We start from the raw sequence: 26,421 nt of genomic DNA, 5'->3' as shown, positions 1-26,421 counted from the left end.
TAAGTGTGTTTATTAGCAATTAAAAACTTGAATTTAAAAATTAGGTTACATTTATGCATTCATTGTTTTTAAGTCAAAAATGTCTGAGTTGGAATTTTTTTTTACAGATAGTTTTAATCTGAAGTAAAAGCGAAACTGTAAAAGCTATTCCGTGCTTATGATTGTCTAAATTTTTTTTTCTGCTTAGTTTTTTGTGCACACTTAATTGCTTCTATTGACTGTTGAAACGGTTAGAGTTTAATTACTTTTAGTTAAGCATCAAAGTTTTTCTAAAGTTTACTTTCCTTAAGCAATGTATGCACACAATTTCTTACAAAAACATGTAACTAATGAAATCTTTATTATAAACTATATAAATTTAGAAAATGCATATAGATGTATATAAGTTGCATACATAAGATTTGAAATATTCTGAATATTATTAGGGAATATTTCAGTTATATATATATATAAATTATGAAAAGTTATATAAATATGTAAGTTATAAAAATGTCATAGAAAATGTCTTACTCATAAATTAGTATAAGGAAAAATATTGTAATTAAAAGAAATTTATAAGTAAGAAATTTTCAAATGCTCAGTAAATATTTTAAGAAGCGTTTGAATAACAAATCAAAGGGAAACAAAAATAAAAATAGAAATCACAGTTTTAAAATATAAGAAAATTTGTTAACTGAATGTTGTTAATTTAATAATTTATACAAGTGAGAGAAATATTTTTGAGAATTGATAAAACTTTTAAATCGTTTCTTACTTATGGCAATAAAGGGAAAAAAACTGTATAAAAAATATTTGAGCTCTAGATACTTCTATATTTTTAAATTTGATGTTATATAATTATACATATAAAATATTTATTGTGCTAGTTGTATTCACAGTTTTTTATTTGAGCAATATTTTTGTATTTATCATAATTATTAATTACAGCCCACACACATGGCTAGTTTCCAAAAGGTGCAAAAAATTTCTACTTTAATATCATCTGATGTGAATAGTGGAAATAAGCATGTCCTGCATTTGAAAATAGATGGAGCTTCTGAGGTACGCATTTCTTTCTTTCTATTTCTCTTTCTTAATTTATTCAGTTCAAATGTTTCTATAATTAAAAAAAAAAATTTGTTTATATTTTGAAACTAATTTATCAATGCTATTGAACCTTTAGGTCATCTGTATAAGTTCATTTGCAAAAATTAGTGATGATTTCTCAAAAAATGTTCATTATTAGGTTGCATGTAAAGATTTTTTTAGGCAATTCAGTTAATGCTTTAAATTTTTTATGTCTTACTTTTGTTAACCATTTTTTAAAATTCCTTGTATGGAATTATATTGTGTTTATTTTTTTATTTTATTTTGTTAGAAATTAATAAGTGTTGATGAATATTTGTCAGTTCTCTTCTGACAAGTAAAGTACCAAAACCATCACTTCCTTCTGGAGCTGAAATTTTGTAGTGAAGTAATCTGTGAAACATTTTTGTTTATATCAAAGTAATTATAAAGCTATAGACTGTTATAAATTGCCTGCAAATTTCTATTTTTAAAATTAAATTACTACTAAATTTTAAAAATCTCTTAATGAGTAATATATATATATATATATATATATATATATATATATATATATATATATATATATATATATATATATATATATATATATATATAAAGAAAATATTAGAAATTTTTTTAAAAAATATTAAAAAAAAAACAAAAAAAAATCCAGAAAACAAAATATAGAAAAGATATAATCTTGTCATCAACTCACACAATTAAATAAAAGAAAGTGCTTTCTAATATTGTATTAATATAGCTAAGGAAAAGTATATCAATATAATAGTGTGAGGAGCACCAAAAATGTTTTTGCTACATTCTAATTTGTTGATACATTGTAATTTCTTTGTTTTTTTTATCTTAAAATAAACACTAATAGTGCATTTGTGTTTAAAACTCAATTTTACCTATTGCACCTTTAATTCTCATACAATTGTTGATTTATAACTTATCTTCAATGATATGATTTTTTTAAAAAATGGTTTTGCAATAATGCTTTTTTAATAATATAATATGACTAAAAGTGACATGATTTATAAAAAAAATATTGTTTTACTTTAACCATGTAAATTAAATATAGTTTTTTGAAAATTGACTTTTCTTTTCACAGATGCTAAGCATATCATGCTCATCTGCATCAGTTCTTGAAAATATTGCTAGTTTAATCGATGGCCATTGTCAACTAGTACATGGAACCAAAGTTTCATTTTGGAGTCATAGAGGTATATAATAGTTTTTTTAAGAGTAGCCTGTGTCTTTATTGCTAAACATGCACTGAATTACTTCAATATTCTTTATACGTTTTTAAGTATGTTGAATACTACTTTGAATAGTGTTTTAGAATTAATTTAAAATGTATATTATAGCTTGAAAATTGACTCATTCTTTTTTGTAAATAATTAATAAATACCTAAAAATTATGAGCATGTAGTGAAAATTTATATCTATACTATGATATTCTTCATATCTTTATTAATTTGTTTATTAATATGTTTTATTATTTCTTTCAGGTCACAAGATTTCAAAAATGAGGTATGTAAAAAAGGAGGTAATTTGTATAAGTAAAGGCTAAGCAAAACTTAAGTTATTCCATACAATCAAGTATATAAATGTTATTCTAGATTTTAAACCTATTTAATATCGTTTAAACACTAAACATTTGCCTAAGAGGCCATTACTCTGGGCAGTTTTGCTAAGTTAAGATATTGTAACATTTTATACTCCTGTGATTCCTAAACTTTGTACAATTTTTTTATCCCTTTTCTATATTTTAACAAAAATGAAATACTTATCTTAAACAACACTCTATTTATATGTATATATAGATTTTTTCTTCATTTGTTTGAAATAAATGAAGGGAATATAAAATATATGTTTTTAACTTATTTTTAGCTTGTCTCTTTTTTTTTAATTTTTTTTTTTTAATTTTTTACATTTAAAGCAGGTGATATTATCAAAATTTGTTTTTATAACGTTCTTTAAATAATGAATTCCCTGACCTTAAATATTAAAAATGTGGCAGTTATTAAACTATTTATTTGCATGAAGAAGTTTATATTTTTAATTTGATCATAAAAATCAGTTCTCTTTCTGGCAGAGCTTTCTTTTTATTATTGTTTAAAAAAAGATGTAGAAATAATATTTTAATGTTCCTATTTCATAATTTTACTTGAAGGACATTTTAGAAAGATTCCTTTATGATTTAGTGTATTACATATTACACACTCTACAGAATGGAATCAACCGTACATTGTACCAATCATTTGATGTAGAATATGCATAAGTGCTCATTGTTTATTTATATTCTATTTATATTTGCAGATAAAGTTATTCCTTAAAAATTATAATGCCAGCAAAATCTAATGCATTTTTTAGTTTTTTTATATACCTTTTTAAAGTTTAATGCTTTAAAATCTTTTTCACTTAGTTTTTAAATAAATAAAACTTTTTTTAAAAAAGTTTTTTTTATTGCAATATGCTATGTGCAGGTCATACTTTTTCATATTCTTAAATATTATACAGAGTATAACAAATGATATGTTGAAAATTAATATATACAGGAGTTGAATTTGTGTAAGTATTTTTGAAAAAGGTGGTGTAGTTCTACATAATTCCTTATTGTATTTTTTATAACTGTTTATTCATTCATTTCCTTTGAAAGATGGTGTAAAACATATATCTATTATTGAAATTCAACTGTGCTGCTCTCTAATCTCTTTGGGAGTAATAAAACAAAAATTATTTAAAGAGCATTATAAGTAATATGTACATATTTAAGTAAATAAGGGTTAAGAAACAAAACTTGCATATATTTCTATAAAAAAGGGCTTTAAGATAGCATAATCAAGTATCTTATTTCTCGAACATAATCTTTATATTTTCTCTTAGAGGAAGTGCTAAAAGTAGTCCAACTCCTATTAGTCCTCGTAACAAAAAGTCCTTCAAGTTTGGAGGTAACTATATGTTTTCTAATTTTGAAATTAATACCATAATATTCGAATTATAAAATCCTCTTTTAACTGAACAATACTCATGAGGTATTTTAAAACAGTTTATGCTGTAGCTCTGAGTAATTTACTTTGTTTAAAATAGTTTTTTAAACCTTGCTAATTTTATTAGTCCTAGGGCAGTGGTGGCAAACCTATGGCACACAAGCTACTAGGTTGCATATGACTAATACTTTGGTTGTACCCAACACATATAAATGAAATTACTGCAAAAGCTGGTAGTAAATCATTATAAAATGTTTCATAGACATTACTAAAATTTTGAGTTTCATATAAGCATGAGCTATAAATAATCACTAGTTCTCTTTTTGTATAGAACCTCAGTGAAGCAAACTTCTAATGTGCAATAACATCCATAGAAAATTCATTGTGGACAGAGTCTTCACAGATGTGACGAATTTTTTAAGTGAAATTATACATTTATTGTAGAATAAGAAAAAGAAATTTCAGAACTTACAGATTCAAATTATTGATGCAATTTAATATTTTTAAGGACTTTACAGCTTTATAAAATAATAATTATTATAAGGAAATAATAATAAGGAATTGCTAAGTAAAGGGCAAATTAAAAATAGATTGTTTGAGATTTTAAAATCCTTAAAATGCAAGTTTCTTATAAGATATTGAAAAAAAAAGTGAAAATATTATTTTTTGTTTAAAAGGCATTTTGAATCGATAATACATTACCTTAAAAAACAGACAAAAAGTACTTGAAAGTTAGATATTAAAAAACTCAGATGAAATAGTACAAGCATGATTTTTCTCAATTTCAGAATTTGCACAAAACACTGCAGTTTGTTTTAAGACCTCAATTATGAAAAATTAATATTAGGTGATATTTTTTTAATTGTTGGCTATTGACATTTTGGAAATGGAATTAATAAAATTGTATAAAAATTCTATGCAGGTAATTAAATATGCTAACTTGGTGAAGCATTAGAAAAATTTGAGTGTGCATAATGCATGCATTTCTTTCAGAAACCAGGCACTTTAAACTTTCAAAGGAATGCTTGAGTAGTGAACATATGTCTTTTAATATGATATTGCATATTTCTTCAATATATTGAATGAACAAATTTTAGAATGGAAAAAGAACATTAAGAAATTCTTTTTGAAGAGGTAACCATTTTTTAAAAAGAGCATTAAGGATTATCTTTTAAAGAGAAAATCATTATTTAAGTGAACAAAAATAAAGGCAAATTATAATGATTTAAATTGTATTGATGCATCTAAGGTTTCATACTATAAAAAATTAACTTCTCACATACATTACTACAATCAAGGGCATTTGCTTTAAGACACTTAACATATCCTAATATTGAATTGAAATATTTTTGAAATACTGTTATTCAATTTACATATTACACAAATAAATAATTAATCAGGAAATATAATTACAAAATATAATTGAATAGCTGAAATCAAAGTATAGATTTATAGATGATTTTTAAAATGAAATGTAACAAGTGGCACATAGGACACCTAAATGAAGTGAACTGTATTTTAAAATAGCACATTGCTTATAATTGGTTTGAATCCCTGTCCTAGCGATAACGAAAGGTTTAAAAATATTTTGAATCTTTCATACAAAACAAGAATGCAATGTTAATATTTACTATTAAAACTTTAATGTTGTATTTAAATATTTTTTAAAGCTAAAATGATAAAGTGTGACTAAAATGAAAATCAAATCAATCATCAAATGTTCTCATTTGTTATGCATGATTTAAATTCAAATTAGTGTGTTACTTGAACAATTTTAAATGTTTCTTTGAAAATATTACTTTTTTAAGTTATTTATTTTTCAATCATTGTTCTTTAGATCCCTTGAGATCTGCATCAGCGTCTACTTACTTGCATTGTGAATGTTTTTCATTATTTTTTTTAAAATTTTGAAAATGAATATAGCTTATTTTAAGCTGAATTTTTCATTGCACATATTTTGTTGTGAAATAAATTGAAACTTAATTAAAATTTTTGATTTTTTTTTTTAATATTAAAAAATTTATTTTTTTGACCTACAAAAGTTTTTGAAACTAGTGCTGTAAAAGAAAATGTTTCTTTGATTAAGAAAATATTTATTTATAAATTATTGTGTTTAGAATGAAATTCTGTTGTTTCAGAATTTAAAAATATCTCTTTAGAGAATATATTTTTAAGTGCTGAATGTGTACAAAGTGATATAAAATGTTAATAACCCTTATATTTTCTGTTAATTTTTTTGGAATCATTTATGTGAATTTTATACTATTTTATTTTATTGCACTGCTTATCTATGATTCTAATTTTTATTTTTTTTAAATGTTATATTTCATTAGATGATTATGCTGAAATAGTTGAAGAAGAAGGGGACTATTCAACACCAATAGGTTGGTGAATCTTAGAAATTGTTTGTATTTTTTGTTTGTAGTTTACATTTGCCCTTGTTTATTGTTTTTTTAAAAAATTATTTTCAGTTGATTTTGTTTTGTAAGTTTTAGTTTAAGTTCAAATGAAATCCGAAGTTAATATTTGATTGCACTATGTGTCTGTGTAATACAGTAAATATTTTGTTTTACCCTTATTGAAAAGTTTTAATGCTTGACATCTAAAATTCATAAAGTCTATTTTTAATATTCCAGTTTTTATGTTTTTTTTCTCAATTTTTCCATTCACTCTATATGATAAAAATAATGCTAGTAAGTAATTATACTAATGAAAAATATTATACTATTTATGGAAAAACAGGAAATGATAAATTTTCAATGAACTGTAGCAAAAATTAATCATTACTGATTCTTTGAAAACAATTTAAGTAATAAAAAGTTAATTATTATCATAGTTTAATAATTTTGTATTTTATAATTGTCCCTATATACCCGTAATTTATCTGTGATTCTGTTTATTTATAACACATCAACAAATGTCTTTTCCATAAAATAGCAATTATTGTCAAAGGGGCTGTTTTAAGTTTTCTTTGAAATCGCTATAGAGAGGGCTTTTTATGGTTTTTCTCTTTATTATCTAACTGTGTGCTTTTGAAAATATATATTAAATACATAAATATTTATTGCTGTACAACATTAGTTAATGATAAATCTAATATTTCTATGTGAGAATAATTAAGAAATAAGGTCTTTTAGTTAATTTATACATTTCACTTATTATTTAACTTAATTGAAAGAATATTTAAGTAGAGTGTATATTTATTATAGACTATTTCGGAGTATAGTATACTTATTATAAAATTTTCCTTTCATATGATAGGTATCACTTTCAACATATGCAAATTGAGCCTAATTCAGAATTTATCAAAGAATATTTCAAATTTAAAATAGTATGTAGTAAATGTTGAAAATTGTGATTCTTTTGTAGCTTTGAGAAATATTTGTCTCATCAAAGTTCATGCTTATCTCTTATGTTCTAAAGAATTTTCATTATTTGCTTTTTCTGTTATAAATAGTCCTCAGATGCATGTTATTTAGTTTGCAAGAAAAAAAGTTTTAAATTATTTTTATTCGTCTTGAAATCAAAAGATGTAATGAATTTCAATTGCATTGAACATTTTAATACTTTTGTTTCACTTAATTCTTTACAAGATGTGAGTCATTTAAACAACCTCTGTCTAACTGTTACAATGAGGGGATTCTTATAAAATTGTACTAAGTCCTAAGACAAGCACCGGAAATATTAAGCTTGCAGAAATATTATATAAGAAATCAAGCTAAAATTTTATTGATCTTAAATCTGTTATTGCAAGAAGATATTTTTTAAAAATAATTTAATTTGTTTTATGCAAATGGAAAGATATTATTTACAGTTTAACTGTAAAGATTTGACTGGATAAAAACTAATGAAAAATATTTGTATGTAATAAATACAGTATTAGTTTCTTTCCTATCACGCATGCCAGGAGAATGGCATTTTTTATTTGTTTGAAGTGGGAAACAATAGTATACTTATTTCATTTTTAAAATGTATATTATAATGAAAATAGTCAGGAGAAAATAAACACTAAACAGTTTCACTTACACTTCTGTTGTTTGAATTCAGAAATAGATTCATATATTATTTGCAAATTCTTCAAAGTATGGGGGTTGCAATGACTACTGATTAACACTCCTTTTCTTTTATGCATTTAATTCAGAAAAAAATCATTTAGGACTATTTATAATATCTAAATATCAACTAAAGCAGTTTTTGATTTTTACTGTAATTTAATTCTATGGAATATTGAAAATCATAATGAATACAAAATAAAAGATAATGCTGATTATATAAATATGTGTCCCTAAAAATAAAAAATAAATGTATTTCTCAAAATCTAATTTATAATGAAATAGCTTCATTAAATTATTTGGTAGCATTGATAAACATATTGCTTTGAAAAGACCCTCAAATTAAAGATGATATATGCTGTAAGTATCAATAGAAATATAAATAATACTAAGAATTTAAACATTTTGATTGTAACTTGAAATAATTTAGTAAGGATGTACTATTTTGATCCCATTTTTGAGAAAGACTCTGGAATGTAGCAAACATTTCCTTTTGTTTTGATATCTTAATGAACATTTCTAATTATAATCCATATTGCAGTAAAAAACTATGAATTGCTAAGGACTGATGTATTACTTGGAGAAATAATTGGAGAAGGGCAGTTTGGTGATGTGCACAAAGGTACTTTTGTATCTAAAGTAAGTAATAGATTTATAATACTTAAGTTTATAAGTGAGGTTAATATTTTATAGTCTAATTAATAATTAGGTTACTTATTTTTACAAAGCCTCACCATCTCATTTTATTTAAAAGATCATCTACATTTAGTTTTATTTTTGAATTGAATTTAATATTTTAAATTTAATGAGAGATAACCTAAAATGTTTAATCACAATTAACTACATTATCATTATTTGTGCAAATTTGTAAAGTAACATTTGGCTGATTAGTCTTAAATTTTACCTATGTAAAATATTTCTTATAAAGCAAAATAAGGATTTTTTATTTAACCAATGAAAATTCTAGAAAAAGAATATTACTCAAATAGTATAGTAATTTTGTATTATATTTCTGCATTTAAGGAGATATGTAATAAAGAAAAGATTACATTTTCCTCAAAAGTTTTTTTTTGTTACTATTTATCATTTATGTACTTATTATGTTTTTCTTACTAGATTAAAATTATCTTTGATTTTGTAACTAAATATTTACTCATAGCTTATGTATTTTACTTATTACCCCGTCTTTTCTGTAAACATGTTCCTTTTTATAAACTTATGTCCTTTCTCATTTCAATAACTAGCTTAGTTTATCACATATTTCCAATGAAATAAATTTAAACTGGGAAGTAATATATAGCTTATTGGGAATATAATTAAATTTATTTAGGAAGTCTATATTTATTTTTAATATTTCAAAATGATACATTTAATTTGGATTTGTACTTTATTATTCAATTCCCTTATTAAAAGTACCGTAATTGTTTTCAAATGAAACAATTTCGGTACTTTTAATAAGGGCAAAATACAGGAATCTAATCAATATTATTAGCTATCTGTATGCAATATTTTAATTTCTTTTTGTTAAATACATTAATTAAAGATGTAGTTGATTTCTCAACATTCACTTGTTGTTTTTAGATTTTTAAATATTCTATTAATTTAAATATATTGGTTTTAGCAAATTAGTAGATTTAAAGTTAATAGATTACCTTAAGTAACCTAGTCCATTAGCTTGTTTCTATTAAGAGCTAGATAGTAACAGTTTTGAAAGCAATTTTTGCATGCACATGTATATTTTCTATTACATGTTATAGAATTATGTTTTATTATTATATGTTTCTATTACATGTATATTTTCTATTGTTTTTAAGGATAGTCTAACCTTATTAGTGGCAGTGAAGACTTGTAAAATTGAAAGTGAGGAATCTATGGGAGAAAAGTTCTTAGAAGAAGCATGTATGATATGATTTCATTAGCTATTCTTGGAAATATTTAATGTTTTAGTCCTGTTAATTCACAATACACTCCAATATTTTAGATATAATGCAACAATTTGATCATCCGCATATTATTAAGCTTGTTGGGATTTGTTCTGATTCTCCTATTTGGATTGTCATGGAATTAGCTAAGCATGGGGAGGTAATTATTTAAATTTTATGTAATGTTTCATGAGCAAAATCACTCTATTTTTCTGTTATATATATATATATATATATATATATATATATATATATATATATATATATATATATATATATATATATATATATATATATATATATAAATTTGCAAACATATGAATATTAAACAATTTTAAATTATTGTATGAAATTAAGATTGTTGCTGTCGACAAAAATACCATTGTTGGGCAACTTCTAGCATATTGTATGTAAAAAATGAATTATATTTATTTACATTTTATAATTCATTTATAATGAGTCATATACATATTATCTATATGACTCACGTATAAAACAATTTCTTGTTTGTATAAGTTGTGTGTCTGCTCTAATTTAAAAAAAAAAAAGGAAAGACATCCAGATCCAATAATTTGCTAATAAGTTTAAAGGCTGAGCTTTAAGCTCTGTTAGTTGTTAAGAATGTAATTTATTACTTATGATTGGCTCTTAAAAGTATATGATTTAGAATAAGTTTTATTTTTAATAATTACTACTTTAGGAGACTTATAATTCTATATGTTTTCATTGCAGATGCGAGCTTACCTACAGAACAGCAAAAATCAACTCGATTTAGCTACTCTTATATTGTATGCTTTTCAACTGAGCACTGCTTTGTCATATCTGGAAAGTCGAAAATTTGTGCATAGGTAATGAATAATAGAAATAGCAAAGGAGAATATTACTAGCAATTTTATGATTGGAATCCAAAATAAATGATATTAAGTTCCTGTTTTAAAAGCATTTTCTAGTTTAAAGATAAAAATAAATGAATTAATATTTTTTGATCTGGTCACAGTTTGACTTATACTTTTTTTATTTGCAGACAGAGTACAACTTTAGTCTAAACTTATTTTTGTTTGTCTAGGATATACCTTAAAATATCTTAAAGTATCAAAATAAGCTAAAATTGAATTTCAGCAGTATTTAACCTGAGCATAAATGAGTAAGAATTTCTTATGTCTTATAGCTTGTAACATGAAAGCATATTCATAAAAGAGATTTTGTTATACTTTTAAATTAGTCCAATACAAGAATGATAGAGTACACAAAATTTTTCATATATATAGAATTATTCGTATTTCACCTCTAAATACTGAGCACTATATTTTGGTTGTATTTGTTTTTTTCATGATTCATTAACATTATGAATATAATTGAAGTAATTTATATATTTTTTTAGGGACATTGCTGCTAGAAATGTTTTAGTTTCTTCACATGATTGTGTTAAGCTAGGAGATTTTGGCTTGTCTCGTTGGGTTGAAGAACAGCACTATTATAAAGCATCTAAGGGAAAATTACCTATAAAGTGGATGGCTCCTGAATCTATAAATTTTCGCCGTTTTACCACTGCAAGTGATGTATGGATGTTTGGTAAGCTAACTGAAAATAATTGGCTCTTTATTGGTCTTTGTTTCTCAATGTATTTTTCTATTTAATGTAAATTATTTATAAACTTATTTAAGTATAACCTTTTCTATGTGTGATTCATTTTTATTTCACATATTTTTAAATAATAAATAATTTCAATTTTTGTTCAGGTGTTTGCATCTGGGAGATTCTTATGTATGGTATAAAACCATTTCAAGGTGTCAAAAATAATGACGTCATTGGAAAAATTGAAAATGGTGAACGATTACCATTGCCACCTAAATGCCCACCTCATTTATATAATCTGATGTCTCTTTGCTGGTCATATGAGCCATCTAAAAGACCTAGTTTTAAAGAAATAAAGCGAGTCTTAGGGTAAATATTTGTTCTTGGAATTTTGAAAATATTGATAGTTTTGTTTAGAACTCAGATCTATTTTATTATTTTAGGGACTTAATATTTCTCTTCCAGCATTAGGGACTTAATATTTCTCTTCTCAGCTCTTTTTATCCCAGAATTACTATTTCATCTTGCTGTAGAAATCTATTAAACTTTTGTCTTGTACCTGTACATTTTAAAATATGATCTAAGCTTTCAGAAATATGATTTTCAAAATTCTGTTATTAGGAACAATAGCAGAACGAAATATATAACATGAATCCCTTATGCATATATGACTGATTCAAAACTTTTTTCTTTTGTATAATTTTTTTTTCTTTAAGTTTGTAGAAAATTGAAATTTTATATTATGTATACAAGAGAGTATTTTGAGTTATTTAATTTTATAATTATGTTGCAGTGATATACTAGAAGAAGAAAGAACTCAACTGGAAGAAGTTATGCGGAGAGAAAACCGAAGAATTCAAGCCATGTCATGGGGTAAAATATTTCAACTTGAACATAGTTATTGTAGTTAAAAAGATAGCATGTCTTTCCAAATAAACTTAATAACTCGTTTTATAGACTTCAAATAGATGTTGAGGGAAATATGGCTAGAAATCTAACCAAGTTATTAAAATTTTTTTGTAGAATGAGGTGTTACTTACTCTTCCAACTTGAGATTGAGCAATAATTACTTATTGCAAAATACCTTTAAAAATTCTCTTAAATAGGCAAGTACTAAATTAAATTAATTTGAGAGGGAAAAATTACTTTGTAATCAACAGGCAGAATTCCTGTGTTTCAAATCGCCAACTTGCAACTGATTCAAATCAGGATTTGGATTAACTGCACTGGATTCCACACCTGTAATTGAAAGATTTAGGGTTTTACTAGCCACAAACTCTTAAATTTTTTCTTACTTGTTAAAATATTTAATACTTTTTGAAAATCATAGTTACATATTCAAACAAATAACTGCCAAAGTGTTAAAGAATTCACTATATGTTTTATATGAACAGAGTATTTATCAATTTATAATCAGTTCTATATTGTTTTTCTTTTATATAGGATCTTCTTGTTCAGACGAACCTCCTCCAAAGGTATTTATAATATTATGTTTTGTTTTCTCTAATTAAAACAGTTAACAATGTTCGAATGTATTATAGTACTTCTAAAAAAATAACTCTTTATGCAGACTTATTTTCTTTATATATATGCATGCTTTTTTTTTTAATAATCCTTAATTAGTTTTTGATTTATAGTTTTGGAATAATAGAGCACTGATATAAAGTTTATTTTCATCATGTAAAAGTACAGTGCTAACAACCTTGTAAGATGATTGTATTAATTTTGTCTTTCTCATATTTATTCATTGAATGTCGTACATTTTGTCCTACCAAAGTTACACGATAAAAATTGTGTACTTTTTTCAAATAGCAGTTTTTATTTCACCAACTTAGCTATATGTCAAATAACACTCAAATGATTGATAAAATTCTTTTATTATTTTATAAGAGTAATTTAGTAATCCATGTAGTAGTCAATGAGATGTTTGATAATGTTTGTTAGTCTATTTTAAAATTTCAAACGCAAAACCTTTTGTATTTCTACTGGGTAAATATATCTGATATTGGATACTATATTTATTTTGTAGAAGTGATTGCATTCAAATTACTTTTATTGAAGCATAATGTCAAAAGTATCTTTTATCTGGAAATTATTAGTTTATGAAAAGCCTTAAATCTTGAAAAAGGCATGCCAGTAAACCTGATATAATGATAAGTTTTTATGTACTTCTTTTAATTATGTGGCTTGGTTTCTTGTTCCAACAATCATTTTACCAAACAATCATTCGTTAATTACTTATCTGAATATTGTATTAACCCTTTGACAATAATATTGCATGTTGACCTGCATTCATATCTGCTTGGTAAACCAGTTTTTTGTGGTTATTAGATAAGGAAACTGTATTGTAAAGTAACCTTAATTTTCACATTTTCTGAACTGACTGTGGGTTAATAAGAGTTCTTATTTTGTATTTATGCTCTTTTCTGTTTAAAAATTCAATCTATTCTTTCTTTTATATCTTGATTAGTAGTAACGTTTACTTTTTTTAATTTGCTATTGCCTCTTTCTAGCCAGCTCGGTTTCCTGTTGAGAGAATTAGTACTTCTAGTTCTCCACCTTTTATGGGAAGCCATTTAGGACATTTCTCGTTTTATATGCCTCAAGCTTCAGACACTCTGTACATGGAGTCCACTGAAACATTAAATCCAAATTATAAATCATGGAAGCCCGCAGCCCTTCCAGCTGGGCATAAACCAGTAAATAAATTTTATGAATTTCTATTTTAAAAATGCTATTTTTGGTAATCAAAGTTTAAGACAGACTTGCATTTTTAATTAATTAAATTACAAAGAAAGTTTATTTTAACAGTTTTCTTTTACCATGCTTATATATGCTACCGTAAAGATTTTTAAATATTTTTGTACAGATTGCATCTATTTAAATATCTATGTGAATTTAGCATTAAAATAAAACATGATTAATATTCTGTTTAAGGAAGAAAAAATGTATCATATGATAAGCCTAGTTCATTTTCTAAAGAATGTTGTCTGAATATAGCACTTTAGTTACTTAGCAATAGTTTTACAAGATAACATACTTATTTCGTAAGCATCTGCTTAATCAAAATTTTACTCTATGCAATATGTTTAGCAATAGTTTTACAAGATAACACACTTATTTCGTAAGCATCTGCTTAATCAAAATTTTACTCTATGCAATATGTTTTTATTTAGATTTTATATTCTTCAAACGCATTGTTTGTATAAAAGAATATCTAACAGAAGAAAAAAGATCAAAATTAAGTTAAAAATATTATCAATGTACATGTATGTGTACTATTTTATTCAAAGCTGCATTATTTATAAGCATATTATTGTACTTAAGCTTCACTGTGATAAAATAAATGGCAAAAAGTATTTTAATTGTTATTTATTATTAAATCATTACTATTGAGACATTCTTTTACTTCATTATTTTCTCCTATACGTTTGACATTCTTAGCCCTTTTTATCACTACATTATTTTTATTTTTTTTTAATTGAAACAAATTTATTTCGGTGAATATTTCTGCTCTTTTGCGTATAAATTTGTATTGATTCAACTGAAAGGAAGGGGAAAAAACAAACAAACAAGCAAAAGTTCAATCTATTAAGTAAATTGATACTAATGATATAAATTGTATACTGCTAAATAATATTAAATAGTGCTGTAGAATGATGTTTTATCTATACAGACAAGCGAAGGAACACTCATTCTTTTACATGTATGACTAATACAACATTAGGTATTATTTGCAAGTTATGAGGAGTTGTAAAGAAACACAAACACATGCAATTCTTCAGCTATTCTTTTTTTTTTTTATCATGTTATTGTATTTATAGTATGGAAATGGATATTTTTAATTGTTTATTGAAAATATTAATTTTTGAAAAAGTCTTAATGAATTACTTTTTAATGGTTTAATTAAATATACTTAATAACATTAAGTAAATTATATTTTATTCAAGTTTTTAGTAATGTATTGACAGGATCACCGTATAAATGAAACTGGTGAAAAATTAGAGAAAAAATTCATGGAAGTCAAACTTCAGGAACAGCAAAGAGAATCTGAAGAGGACTCCCGATGGCTTGCAGCTAATGAATCGCAATTCACTCCTTTACCTGTAAGTTATTTTTAAGGTCACACATTGTTTTGCAAATGAAAACTGTTTTGTCCTTATAAATGTGTCTGTATTTGAAATTGTTTTCATTAGGCTGCCTTCTTCAGCTTAATGAAAAAAACTAAAAGCCTTTAATGAAATACAGGTTCCACAATCCTATTTTTTCCCTGCCTTTTATGTCTGACTCAGTTATTGACAATGTTTCAGCTTACAAATATTTAGTATTTTTTTTGTTTGGCTCAGTATCACAGATTTTGACTTTTGAGGTAATAAACTCTATCCCTAACTTCTTTATAGAGCTGCTTAAAAATATAACATTTGAAGAAGCTAAGCAATATGAAATTAAACTTCTATATGAATCTGATGCCAATTTGATAAATTATTGAGCCGGAAATTATTTTCAATGATTTTAGTAACTTGATGTCTAAATGTATGCAACTAATATTTTTTTCTAAATGAAAATTTGGTACTTGCAATTGTTGCTTTTTAAGAATAAATTTGCATTTAATCAATAAATGTTTCTGAGTTAAGTTTTTAAGTAATTGTGACTGAGGTAAATGTTCTAAAAAAGATTATGCATTTTAATACTATATATATAGATATTTCAAGCAAACATATATTTCCCTAGAAATGTTTACAGACTACATTGTTAAAATTTCATATTTAATTTATATTTTGCTATTTTAGTTAGTTCCAAATCCATTGTTTAAGAAATTTCCTTGTTTTATCTTGAAGTTTTTAGAATAAAACGATACAAAATAACTAAAAAGGTAGTTAAAGGATTTTAATTATTTTCACTCTTAATAGTACGAGATATTGAAGGTTTGACATATTAGCTTCCTTATGAAAAGATCTTTCCTTATGAGTCATTTCAAAGTGGATGAAATTTTTCTTTTTACCCACATTTTTATAATACAATACAGCTTATATTTATATTCAGAATAGTAATTAGTAAGTGCCTTTAAGGTAAATTATTTAATCCTAGGTAGTAATTCATAGTGTCAGAGGAAGAAAAAAAAACTGAAATATTTTCTAACGTATATTGTAAAAATTTGTAAGGAAACTATAAGTAATGTTTCAAGTTAATTTCCAAACACTGTCAATGACTGTTCTGACACATTAAGCATATTTAAATTACAAATTTATTTTTTTTAACAATGCCTACTTTTTTAAAAATAATTCTAATAGTTTTACATCCCACTTAGAGCATAAACCTTCAAATTGAGTGTAACTTTTTGTTACTTACCTTGTTTAACTATTGAAATTGCTCATAAACTTTATTTTACTTTAATCTTGAATACAAATCTTGATTAAGGAGAATAAAATTTGTTTTTTCATGTTTACTTGCATTTACAATTTTTCCTATAGAACTAAACCCTTTTAAAATTCACTAAATGTAAAATAAAATAAAGTGAAACAAATTTCTAGTTATAACTTGTTAATCAGCATTTGATAATCAGATGTTTTTCCTTCTGATTTTTTTTTATTTATTTAATATTTTATTTTTAAGCATTTTTACTGAATGTTTTCTGAACTGCCTAACTGTGTTATATGTTTTTGTTAATGTTTTATGTTATATGTTTTGTTATTTGTTTAACCATACGCTGTAAGCTTATTTTATTGCCAGTTGCTTTATTTCCACTTTTGAAGAAAATCTTGGAAAAACAGTAATATGTATTTCATACATATTCTTAAAAACATTTAATCAAAAAATTTTATTCAGGAGTAATTTATTGTAGTTTCTTTCCCCCTATCAATATCAATTTTTTATCAGTTAAAATATGTAAATAAAGTTACTATCAAATTTTACATTTATGAATTTAGAGTGTTATCTTGTCACTGGACTTTTTATTCTGGACACAGCTCAAAATGTGTGCTTAAGAAAATGGACACAGCCTTGCATATTTAAGAAAATAGATTCAATAGATGAGCCCTTTCAATGTTCCACTCAAATTTAACTCTTAACCAAAGAATTTAGTCCTTTCGTTTTAAATCATAATCATTACAAGGCAAATGGGGTAAGATTAGCAGGGTATTATATTACAGATGTAACTTTTCAAGTGATCTCTTTGTATTCTGATTACTAAATAATAGTGGTCTTTATAAATCAAAATTTAATACCACTATTATAAATTTTTAAGACTCAGGTCAACCTTATAAAACAGCAGTTTTCTTTTATAGTCTTTTTGAAAAAGATCACTTTAAAAAAATTTACTGATTAATTTAAGCAAATGGTAAGAATTAAACTGAATCTATTAGTACTCTTTAAAAAAAATAAATGCCCTATCCATGTTTAAATAGCTATGCCAATTTTTTTAAATGCAGTTTTTAGCAGTGTCCATTTCCTTAAACACTCATTTTAACTATGTTCAGAACAAAAAGCTCACAGACAATAACTGATATGCAAGATTTCCTCGATATTCACTTTGATTTTGTTTTAGCAAACAAAAAGTCAACCTTCTTCTGGCCAGCATTGTAACTCCCAACAATTTGTGTTCCCAACTGAATTGGGTATTGTATAAATTCTTTATTGACATTATTAAATGATTTATTTACATTATATTATTTTGCAAATATACTAGGAGCTATTGTTAATTTAACTGGAATGTGAATAATTTGATGAAACAATGTATGAAAAAAATCAAATTTAAGTCATTTATAAATTGGATTGCATTTTTCATTTTTAGATTTTCATAGAAAAAAAATTTTTTTTTTCATAAAATATTTAAAATTTTATTATATTTTTATGCTCTATATTATAAATATGAAGCTTTTTAAAGTGTATTAATATGTGCAGCATTACACATATTAGTATTTTAATGTATCATTAAATTTATTTTAAAAACATAAGTCTTCTCTTTTAGCTTAATCATCTTGTTTATTTGTTTTAATTTTAACAAGTATAATCCTCCCTGAAGAACTAAATAATAAAATTTATGTAAGTAAGTATTGTAAAACTGTTAGCATACAAAGTTAGTTGTGCAAACCTTTCATTTGTTTAAGTTAAAATCATGTGTAATAGTATTTCATTGCATGCAAGTGAAAGCATGGAAATAATTTTCAATTCATCTCAGTCTTTTTGAATATCTATGATGCTAATTCAGTTAAGTTGAATGGATTCATAAAGGCTTCTATGGCTAAAAATTATCTGCCTCAATAGTTTTGATACATTTCTTTCTAGCATACTGCTTAAAAATATTAATGACAAAGTTTTTAGTCTGTGTAAATTTTTTTGTCTATTTAACCTCACTTTTTGGTTTTCTTATTACAAGAGGGATTTTAAAACAAGGAATATATTTATCTTTCTTTATTTCAATACCTATTTCTATCATATTAATATACTAAAAGTAGTTGATGGCGCTTATATTTCAGACTCAACTAGTCTTTCAAATGATCAAAATGGTTTTATGTCAGCAAGTAAAGCTTCTTCAAATGTAAGAAAATTATGTCACAATATATATATTTCATTATACATATGTTCCACTATTACGATTCTTCAATTTGAAAAGAGGTTCATTCCATTAAAACATTTTCAGGCTCCTACTGCTGAGTTAGATCGTACTAATGATTCTGTTTACGAGAATACAACCCATGTAGTTCGAGCTGTTATGGGATTATCACAAGGTGTACAGCAGGGAAGAATGGAAGAATATCTTAAATTAGTTAAAGTAAGAATTCAAGATTTTTTAAACAAACGTTTGACGTTTCAGGATGAAAAAAGCTTAACAATTTAGAAAGGAAATTGAATATGTTATAACCTGAATAGTTTATTTGTTATACAACTACATGATTTTTTTTTCAGAATTAAGTTTTTGTCTTATAAAAAGAAGATATAGATTTCCATTTTTAGACTCTGAAAAAGTCAGTGTCATTGTTGATTACTATTGAAGGGCAAGATGCATACTGAGAGAGTGAACAGGAAGCAAAAAACTTATAGATAGTGAATTCCCATAAATTTACATTAAGGTGCACACATTACCTCTCTGCATCCTGAAGCAAATGTGTGGGAATTTGCCTCTATATGCCTCTCATTTCTTGTTAGCTCCCTCAGTGTGTGACTAGTTTAAAAATACTGTGTATGAAAACGTTGACCTTAATGCCAATCATTTGAAAATTTATTTTTCCTTACATACATCCTTTATCTATTTTACCACTTCAGTTATTGGAAATGTTTTCCTCTTAGCTATAAATTACAATTTTTACTAAACCTTGTTGCTATATGATCATTCTTTAAAATTATTAAGAGGTTACAAATTTTGCTAAAAAGGTTTTGGAACCGATTTCAGTAGTGACAATTGTAGTCCTTAGTTGAAAAAGATGTTTTGTTATAATTTTCTTTATAACAGTCAGTGACAAAACAGTCAAAAGCCAAATTGCTACTAATTATGATACATAAATGATTCATATTTCGATGCCTTAAAAATACTCTTTATTCTAATTGGTCTCTTTCTTCTCATAGTTTTTAGCTATACGACTATTGTTTTCTTTTTTCAAAATTCAGGCTGAATTTAATTTTTTAAAATTTTTTTTAATGATTTCCTTCAATTTACACTTTCCTTTTTGTATTTTAAGTTTACTAAAAAACTTTTTTTGTCTATTAAGTTTTTGTGGTTTGAATTTAAATATTAATGATTATTTTTACCTTTCAGCAAGTGGGAGTTCATTTACGTAGCTTGTTAGCCAGTGTCGATGACATAATTGCAAGCTTTCCTTCTTGGTCTCATAAAGAAGTAATTTGATAATTTTTAAAAATTCTTTTAAAAGCGAAGTGTAATTATTATACTACTTTGTTTGCTCAGACCAGTTATCTGATTTATTTAAATACTCATTATTTAATTCGACGCTTGAAGAAGGTTTAGCATTTAGCTATAAAGTTTTAAAGTGTGCCCTATGTCTCAAATTAAATATTTTCTCCTTCAAACTTTTCATATTACACCACCTCTTAAAATTCTATCAACAGCTAAAATCTATTTCTTATAGTAGGAATAGGAAACACAAGTGTTTCCCTTAACATAAATGGTTTATATCATTTGCATTTTCTGAAAGTTGGAGGTTTTTTAGTGACCTAATTTTTTGATTGGAAGTTTTAACTCTTTTAAGAAATTGTAACTGAATGTGTAGTTTCTAATACTAAACTTGTCAGAGCAGTTTTAAACAAAAAGTTAAATCTGCATAAAGACGCAAAATTTTAGAAATGTTTTAAATTATTATAAATTAAGCTACAATAATGAAAAATCAACAATTAAATAAACTATGAATTAAATAAAAAAAAATTAATGCATATCTTTACTAATTTTACTCTTAAGTTTTATAGTTCTTTGGTTCATTGTTGTTAGTATACCTTATTAAACACTTAACTGGGTTCCACACTTGCTAATAGTCATAGTAATAGCTAATAGTAATACTCTTGCTATTAGTATTAATCCATTCTTGCTGAAGTTTTAATATTCCGTAAAAAATTATAATTAGGTGTAGTACTTCTTAATCAGAATTTAATGCTTTTAATTTCAGGTGTGTTTTGCTAGTTTGAATTGCTGCTAAAACTATCTAAAAAACTAATTTGCGAATCACCTCAATTCCCCATTTTAAAATTCTGATTATTTACTTGTAAAATAAACTGTAAAAAGATAAGTGTACTTAAGAAATAAGATTTGATTACCACTTCTACAAATAGCAAGTAAGCGAGGGTGTGATAAATAGTGGTGTAACACAATAATTAATCAAGTTTTTTCAACCCAATAATAATAAAGAGTCCTAAAAATTTGTGATAGGAAATTAGAATAGATGAAACACCCTAATTACTTGTTTATAATTTTGGGATGGTCCTCCTGTGTGATTTATCATTTTAGAATTGAGTCTCCCCAATGCAACATATTTGTTAAATTGCAATTATATTTGTTCATTCAATCAACACTATGGCAACATAAACATAGGAGTTTTTGGGGGTTGTTAAAACCCTGGAATTGTCAGGGAATTTGATTTTGTAGATAAAAAAAGACAGGGAATAATGCAATATTTAGCCAAAACCTAAAAGCAACCTTTTTTTTTAAAAAAAAATTGATGGTTTCAATAAGTAGCCAATGAGGTTCAAAGTAAATAAATCTAACATCTATTTTAATTATTTTTTGTAAAAAATAATATGAATTCCTAATTTTTTTTTAAAATTAAAATTTTCTGTGAAAAATACTCTGCTTTACACTTGAATTAAAATCAGATATATTTTTAAAAAAATTATGCCTTCTGTTTAAGTTAATTTTCGTTCTTAATCAAAAGTAAGATATATGATGGCTGACTATGTGGCTGATGGGCCTATTATAAACTATATTATTTTAAATTTTAGTGTAAAATATTGTTTTTATCAATACTTAGATTTTATTATGTCTATATGTTAAACCTTCATGTTGTGTTAATTATTTATTTTATTTTATTTTACAAAATTTAATATGTAGCAAATTTTTTATCAAAAGGTAAGATTCATTGCTTTTTGAATAAGAAAATGTTATATTTTTGATGAAATATTGCCATGTACAGGGGTCGCATTCCCCCTAAAATTCATAAAATTCCTAAAAGTATGTGCAAACCCTAAAATTCCTAAAAATCTGATAAAATTTTGTTGGTGTTCCTAAAAAATTAGAGTTATAGGCTAAATATAAATAAAAAAGCAATAATCTAAAATATAAGAATTTAACTACGTTAATTAAAACTGTTTTAATTTTGCTACATGGGAATTCTGATCCTGAGTGAGGTTTTTCGATAAATAAAGCAATGCTTAATGTGAGTCACCATGAGTATACTATTATGTCGCTTAGACTAATCAAAGATACCATTCGAAATTATGGAGGAGTGTTGAAGATCACCACAACGCTATTGAGGGCAGTAAAAAAATCTCACAAATCATATCAAGAATATTTTAGAAAAATGATCATGATTAATTTGTTTTTCTCTAACTTCTAATATAAATTGCTGATTTGAAATCTAATAATATTACTCAATAGTTTTTCTTAATAAAGTAAGGTAATAATAAAGTTTTGATTAAGAAGGTGAAAATTAAATAAAAATCCAAGTTGGTGTTAATTTATTTTTTCTCTTGATTTATTCTCACTTTTGCCTGTTCCTGAATTATGCACTTAATTTCTGATAGGTAATATGTAAAGTTGAAATTTCATTTTTACTCCTTAGAGATTTCATTCTTGACTTAATAAATTTGAGAGCTTTATTTTATGGCTTGCAATTATTTATGATATGTGTGGATGAATTGTAATAATCTTCTGTTATGTAATAAACTACCGTGTGATCTGTTTTTATCCTAGCAAAATCATATATTACCCCTAAAATTTTTTGAAAAAAGTTCCTAAAATTACCCTAAAATTTAAAAAAACTTTGCTGCTACCCCTGCATGTATTTTAAAATTGAATCTGGTTAAGAATTTCCAAAAAAAACTCAAAACAATTTCTAAAATGGTGTGGAAACACTGTTGTCATTTGCTTATTCATTTTTTTAATATTCTAAATGATATAAAATATGTATTTAAATTAAATTTTCACCTTTACAGATACAAATGGCTCACAAAGTATTAAGTAAGGATATGGCATCTTTAATTGAAGCTATGCAACAAGCTCAAAAATATTCAATGACCACTCTAGATAATGATTACCGTAAGGGCATGCTTTCTGCTGCACATATTCTTGCTATGGATGCAAAACACTTGCTGGATGCTGTTGATTCAGTAAGAATACGTCTAAAGTATTCCAAATCTGATTTGTTTGGGGATCATCACTTCACACCAGCTCAGAATGATAAAAACTCTCAGTCATCTCGTAACTCAAGACCTTTGAGTTGTCTAGCATTTCCAAGTTCAAGTGGGTCAACTGCCTCTCATTCTTCTGGTGAAGGAAGCAGATTAAGGCAATCTCGTATTGTTTCTCTTCAATCCACAGATGATTCTGGTTTATCGCTCTCATCTAGAGTATACAATGATGAAAGAAATGACAGTGGTTATGATGTAACATGAAACAAATGCAATTTATAGATTTAAATTGGACTGATTTTTAGTTTAGTATTAACCCATTGTACAGTTTCATTAACCAAATAGCTGTTGATATTCATTTTTTTAAAAACTATTTTAAGTTCTTGTTCTCTATATAAATTCATTTAGTCATTTCATTTTTTTTGTTGTTGCGATTAAACTTTTTCTCTTTAACCTAATTAACACATTTTTTTTTCTTCGTGCAGAATGAATGACATTATCTTAAACTTAAAAGTTTTGTTGATGCATTATTATGATTCACTATTTTATTCCTTAAGTTTTTTTTAATCTAATAAATACATATTGTTGTTCATGCATTAGATTTATTTAATTTCTGATTTAAAACTTGAATTTTTCACTAACTGAGTAGGATATTACAAATGTAATGATTCCTGATCTTAATTCAGACTGTATAGATGGATTTTATAGTTTGATAATTAAAGTTTAGTTTTAGATCACTATTAATATTATTCATTGATGACTCAAGTGATATTTTTATTGAACTTTTGACAGGCTCAATTCAACATTTAAAAGCGTTCTTGTTTTTTAAAAAAAATTCCAGGTTATAATGAAATTAAACTTTCATTGAATATTAACTACCTAATTTTAATGTATACCTTTCCATTACATTTTTAACTTGGTCATATGTACAAAATACATCATATGCATTGGAATTATATAACTTAGAAAACTTATTTTGTCATATGTACATAACATAACAGTTAAATGAGAAATGTTTAATGTTTTTTTTTTACCTAGACTTTGTTTTAACAAATTGAAAGTATCTTTCTAAATAGATTTTTTTTTGTCAAAATAAATCATTATTTCTGTTACACTTTTTAGTTTTATTCCTTGAAGATTAATTTTTTGAAAAGTTTACATAAATTTTTATGAACCCTTTTTTTGTAAGTTATGGTTCTGTATTTAGATCTCTTGAATTTTATTAAATATATACATCTGTTTTTAATGAATGTCTTCCCTAAATATCTTATTGACTTATAATAAACAGATTAAAAAAGTAATTATTGCTTATAAAGATTGTATTCAATAACCTTTGCTCAAACAATGACAATTATATTAAGTCATTAAGAATTCAGCAGAAAAAGATGATTGCAAATTTTTTTTCTCAATTAGTTTGTGAGTGTGGCTGTATATTTGTCAAAGTATGTTAATAATAGTAATAACTATTAATGCACAATAAGTTTAATGTAACAATGATTCATTTTTTACTTTGTGAAAATTAATCGAATATGTTGCAATTTTTTTAGAAAGTATTAGCTTTTACTTTAGTACTTTTAATTTATGTTGAATTGTTTTACATAGCTTAATATCCTAGTGGGTTGCTTACACTACTGGCCACACAGACATAGAATATATGTAAAATAAACATTAAGTAATATGAATAATTTATTTTGGAACATTTATCTCTCTAATTAAGAATAAAAAGAAACTGAGAAAAAATATTTTCCTTAAGAATCTTTCTTAATAAGGTACTTTCTTCCAAATAAATAAACTAACAGTATTTATAAAAATAATTATATTCTTTTAACTGAAGGTGAAATACTTTGCTTCAAATATAAAAAATACTTCTTAGACAAGGATTCCAAAAACCTATACAATTCCTTAAAATGACAAATCACTATGGGGAATGATTTTTAGGTATGTAACTCTTCATTGTCAAAAATTGGAAATTTTCTCGATGAAAATAAAATTAAAAAAAAATCATGATTATCTTGTTTATCAGGGAAATTGTAAACATCTTAAAGCAAAAAAACCCATTAGGAACATTGTAAAGAATAGGAGAGTATCGTCGAATCAACTTTTGTAAAAATCTTTGATACTTTACAAACTTTTGATGCATAATTTTGTATTCTGATTTTAAACATTTTGGACGCTTAGGTACTTATAATTTGTGATATAAATAAATTGGTCTTTACATATTGTAAAGATCAATTTTTATATTTCTTAAAACTTTTGTGCAATGTACTGAACAAATATCTCCTCATATTTACTGTTGAATATATTTAGAAGAAACAAAATTTTAGTAACTATTAAAAAATTCCCCTACTCTTACTGGGTAAGTTCTTTGGTATGTCTATTAAAATTAACTTAAATTTTCCATTCATGGTGCAGCAGTTTTTTAGTGCCTGATTGTAATATATTTTTGTTATTAATAACTCAATAGAAATATAAAAATGTACGTATTATATTTAAAATATAATCTGTGGTGTTTATATTATTAAGGTTTAGTTTGCATAGAAAGTCTAACCAAAAATAAGCCTAACATAAAATTTTATAATTAATTTGCTTAAATATTAGTTTGCACTAATCAATTATAATATAGCCAAGACTGGTTCTAGCACTTTTGATTTCTATTTAACTAAAAATTTTTGAGCATAATTCGGCTTATTTACTTTATTTTCATGTAGGAAGAAATATCCGACTTAGTCCCTGTTTAACAATTTCATTACAGAAAAGGTAATTGATGTACTATTAAAGTTGTTTTTAAATACAAAATGAGAGCATCTTTTGTTGAATCATTTTTTCATGCCTAGAAGGCTCTATTTTGTTGAAAACTATATATAAATATTTTTTAATGTAGCATTTGTATGCTATTCATCTTGAATCAAAACTTTAAATAAAGTAATTAACAATAGTTTTAAGTGCAGTTTTTCATTTTTTGGAAATAAAAAGCACAAACTT

The 26,421-nt window shown here is 24.9% G+C and overlaps 1 protein-coding gene across 2 annotated transcripts in view; it reads left to right on the top strand.

The window, feature by feature from the left end:
- Positions 1-25,993, top strand: part of LOC107440704 (focal adhesion kinase 1) — a 102,024-nt gene extending 76,031 nt beyond the window's left edge. The window contains exons 10-29 of one of the 2 annotated variants that reach the window (XM_043047568.3): positions 928-1,041; positions 2,159-2,270; positions 2,559-2,580; positions 3,937-4,001; positions 6,374-6,424; positions 8,634-8,731; positions 9,907-9,991; positions 10,074-10,174; positions 10,747-10,862; positions 11,396-11,586; positions 11,754-11,958; positions 12,383-12,462; positions 13,033-13,064; positions 14,103-14,288; positions 15,561-15,695; positions 18,134-18,203; positions 19,065-19,126; positions 19,229-19,360; positions 20,342-20,422; positions 23,245-24,960. In XM_043047568.3, the coding sequence (XP_042903502.2) occupies positions 928-1,041; positions 2,159-2,270; positions 2,559-2,580; positions 3,937-4,001; positions 6,374-6,424; positions 8,634-8,731; positions 9,907-9,991; positions 10,074-10,174; positions 10,747-10,862; positions 11,396-11,586; positions 11,754-11,958; positions 12,383-12,462; positions 13,033-13,064; positions 14,103-14,288; positions 15,561-15,695; positions 18,134-18,203; positions 19,065-19,126; positions 19,229-19,360; positions 20,342-20,422; positions 23,245-23,703 (2,397 nt within the window). In that variant the 3' untranslated portion in view covers positions 23,704-24,960. Of the gene's footprint in view, positions 1-927; positions 1,042-2,158; positions 2,271-2,558; positions 2,581-3,936; positions 4,002-6,373; positions 6,425-8,633; positions 8,732-9,906; positions 9,992-10,073; positions 10,175-10,746; positions 10,863-11,395; positions 11,587-11,753; positions 11,959-12,382; positions 12,463-13,032; positions 13,065-14,102; positions 14,289-15,560; positions 15,696-18,133; positions 18,204-19,064; positions 19,127-19,228; positions 19,361-20,341; positions 20,423-23,244 lie in introns of both variants that reach the window. The other variant, XM_087155987.1, reaches the window with a different exon arrangement.
- Positions 25,994-26,421: the final 428 nt, after the last annotated feature.

This window comes from Parasteatoda tepidariorum, chromosome 12 (assembly GCF_982258835.1).
Source record: "Parasteatoda tepidariorum strain Cologne lab strain chromosome 12, Ptep-v5.0, whole genome shotgun sequence".
NCBI lineage: Eukaryota > Metazoa > Arthropoda > Arachnida > Araneae > Theridiidae > Parasteatoda > Parasteatoda tepidariorum.
The sequence above is the reverse complement of the archived record's forward strand: the minus strand, read 5'-3'. Positions and strand labels throughout refer to the sequence as shown.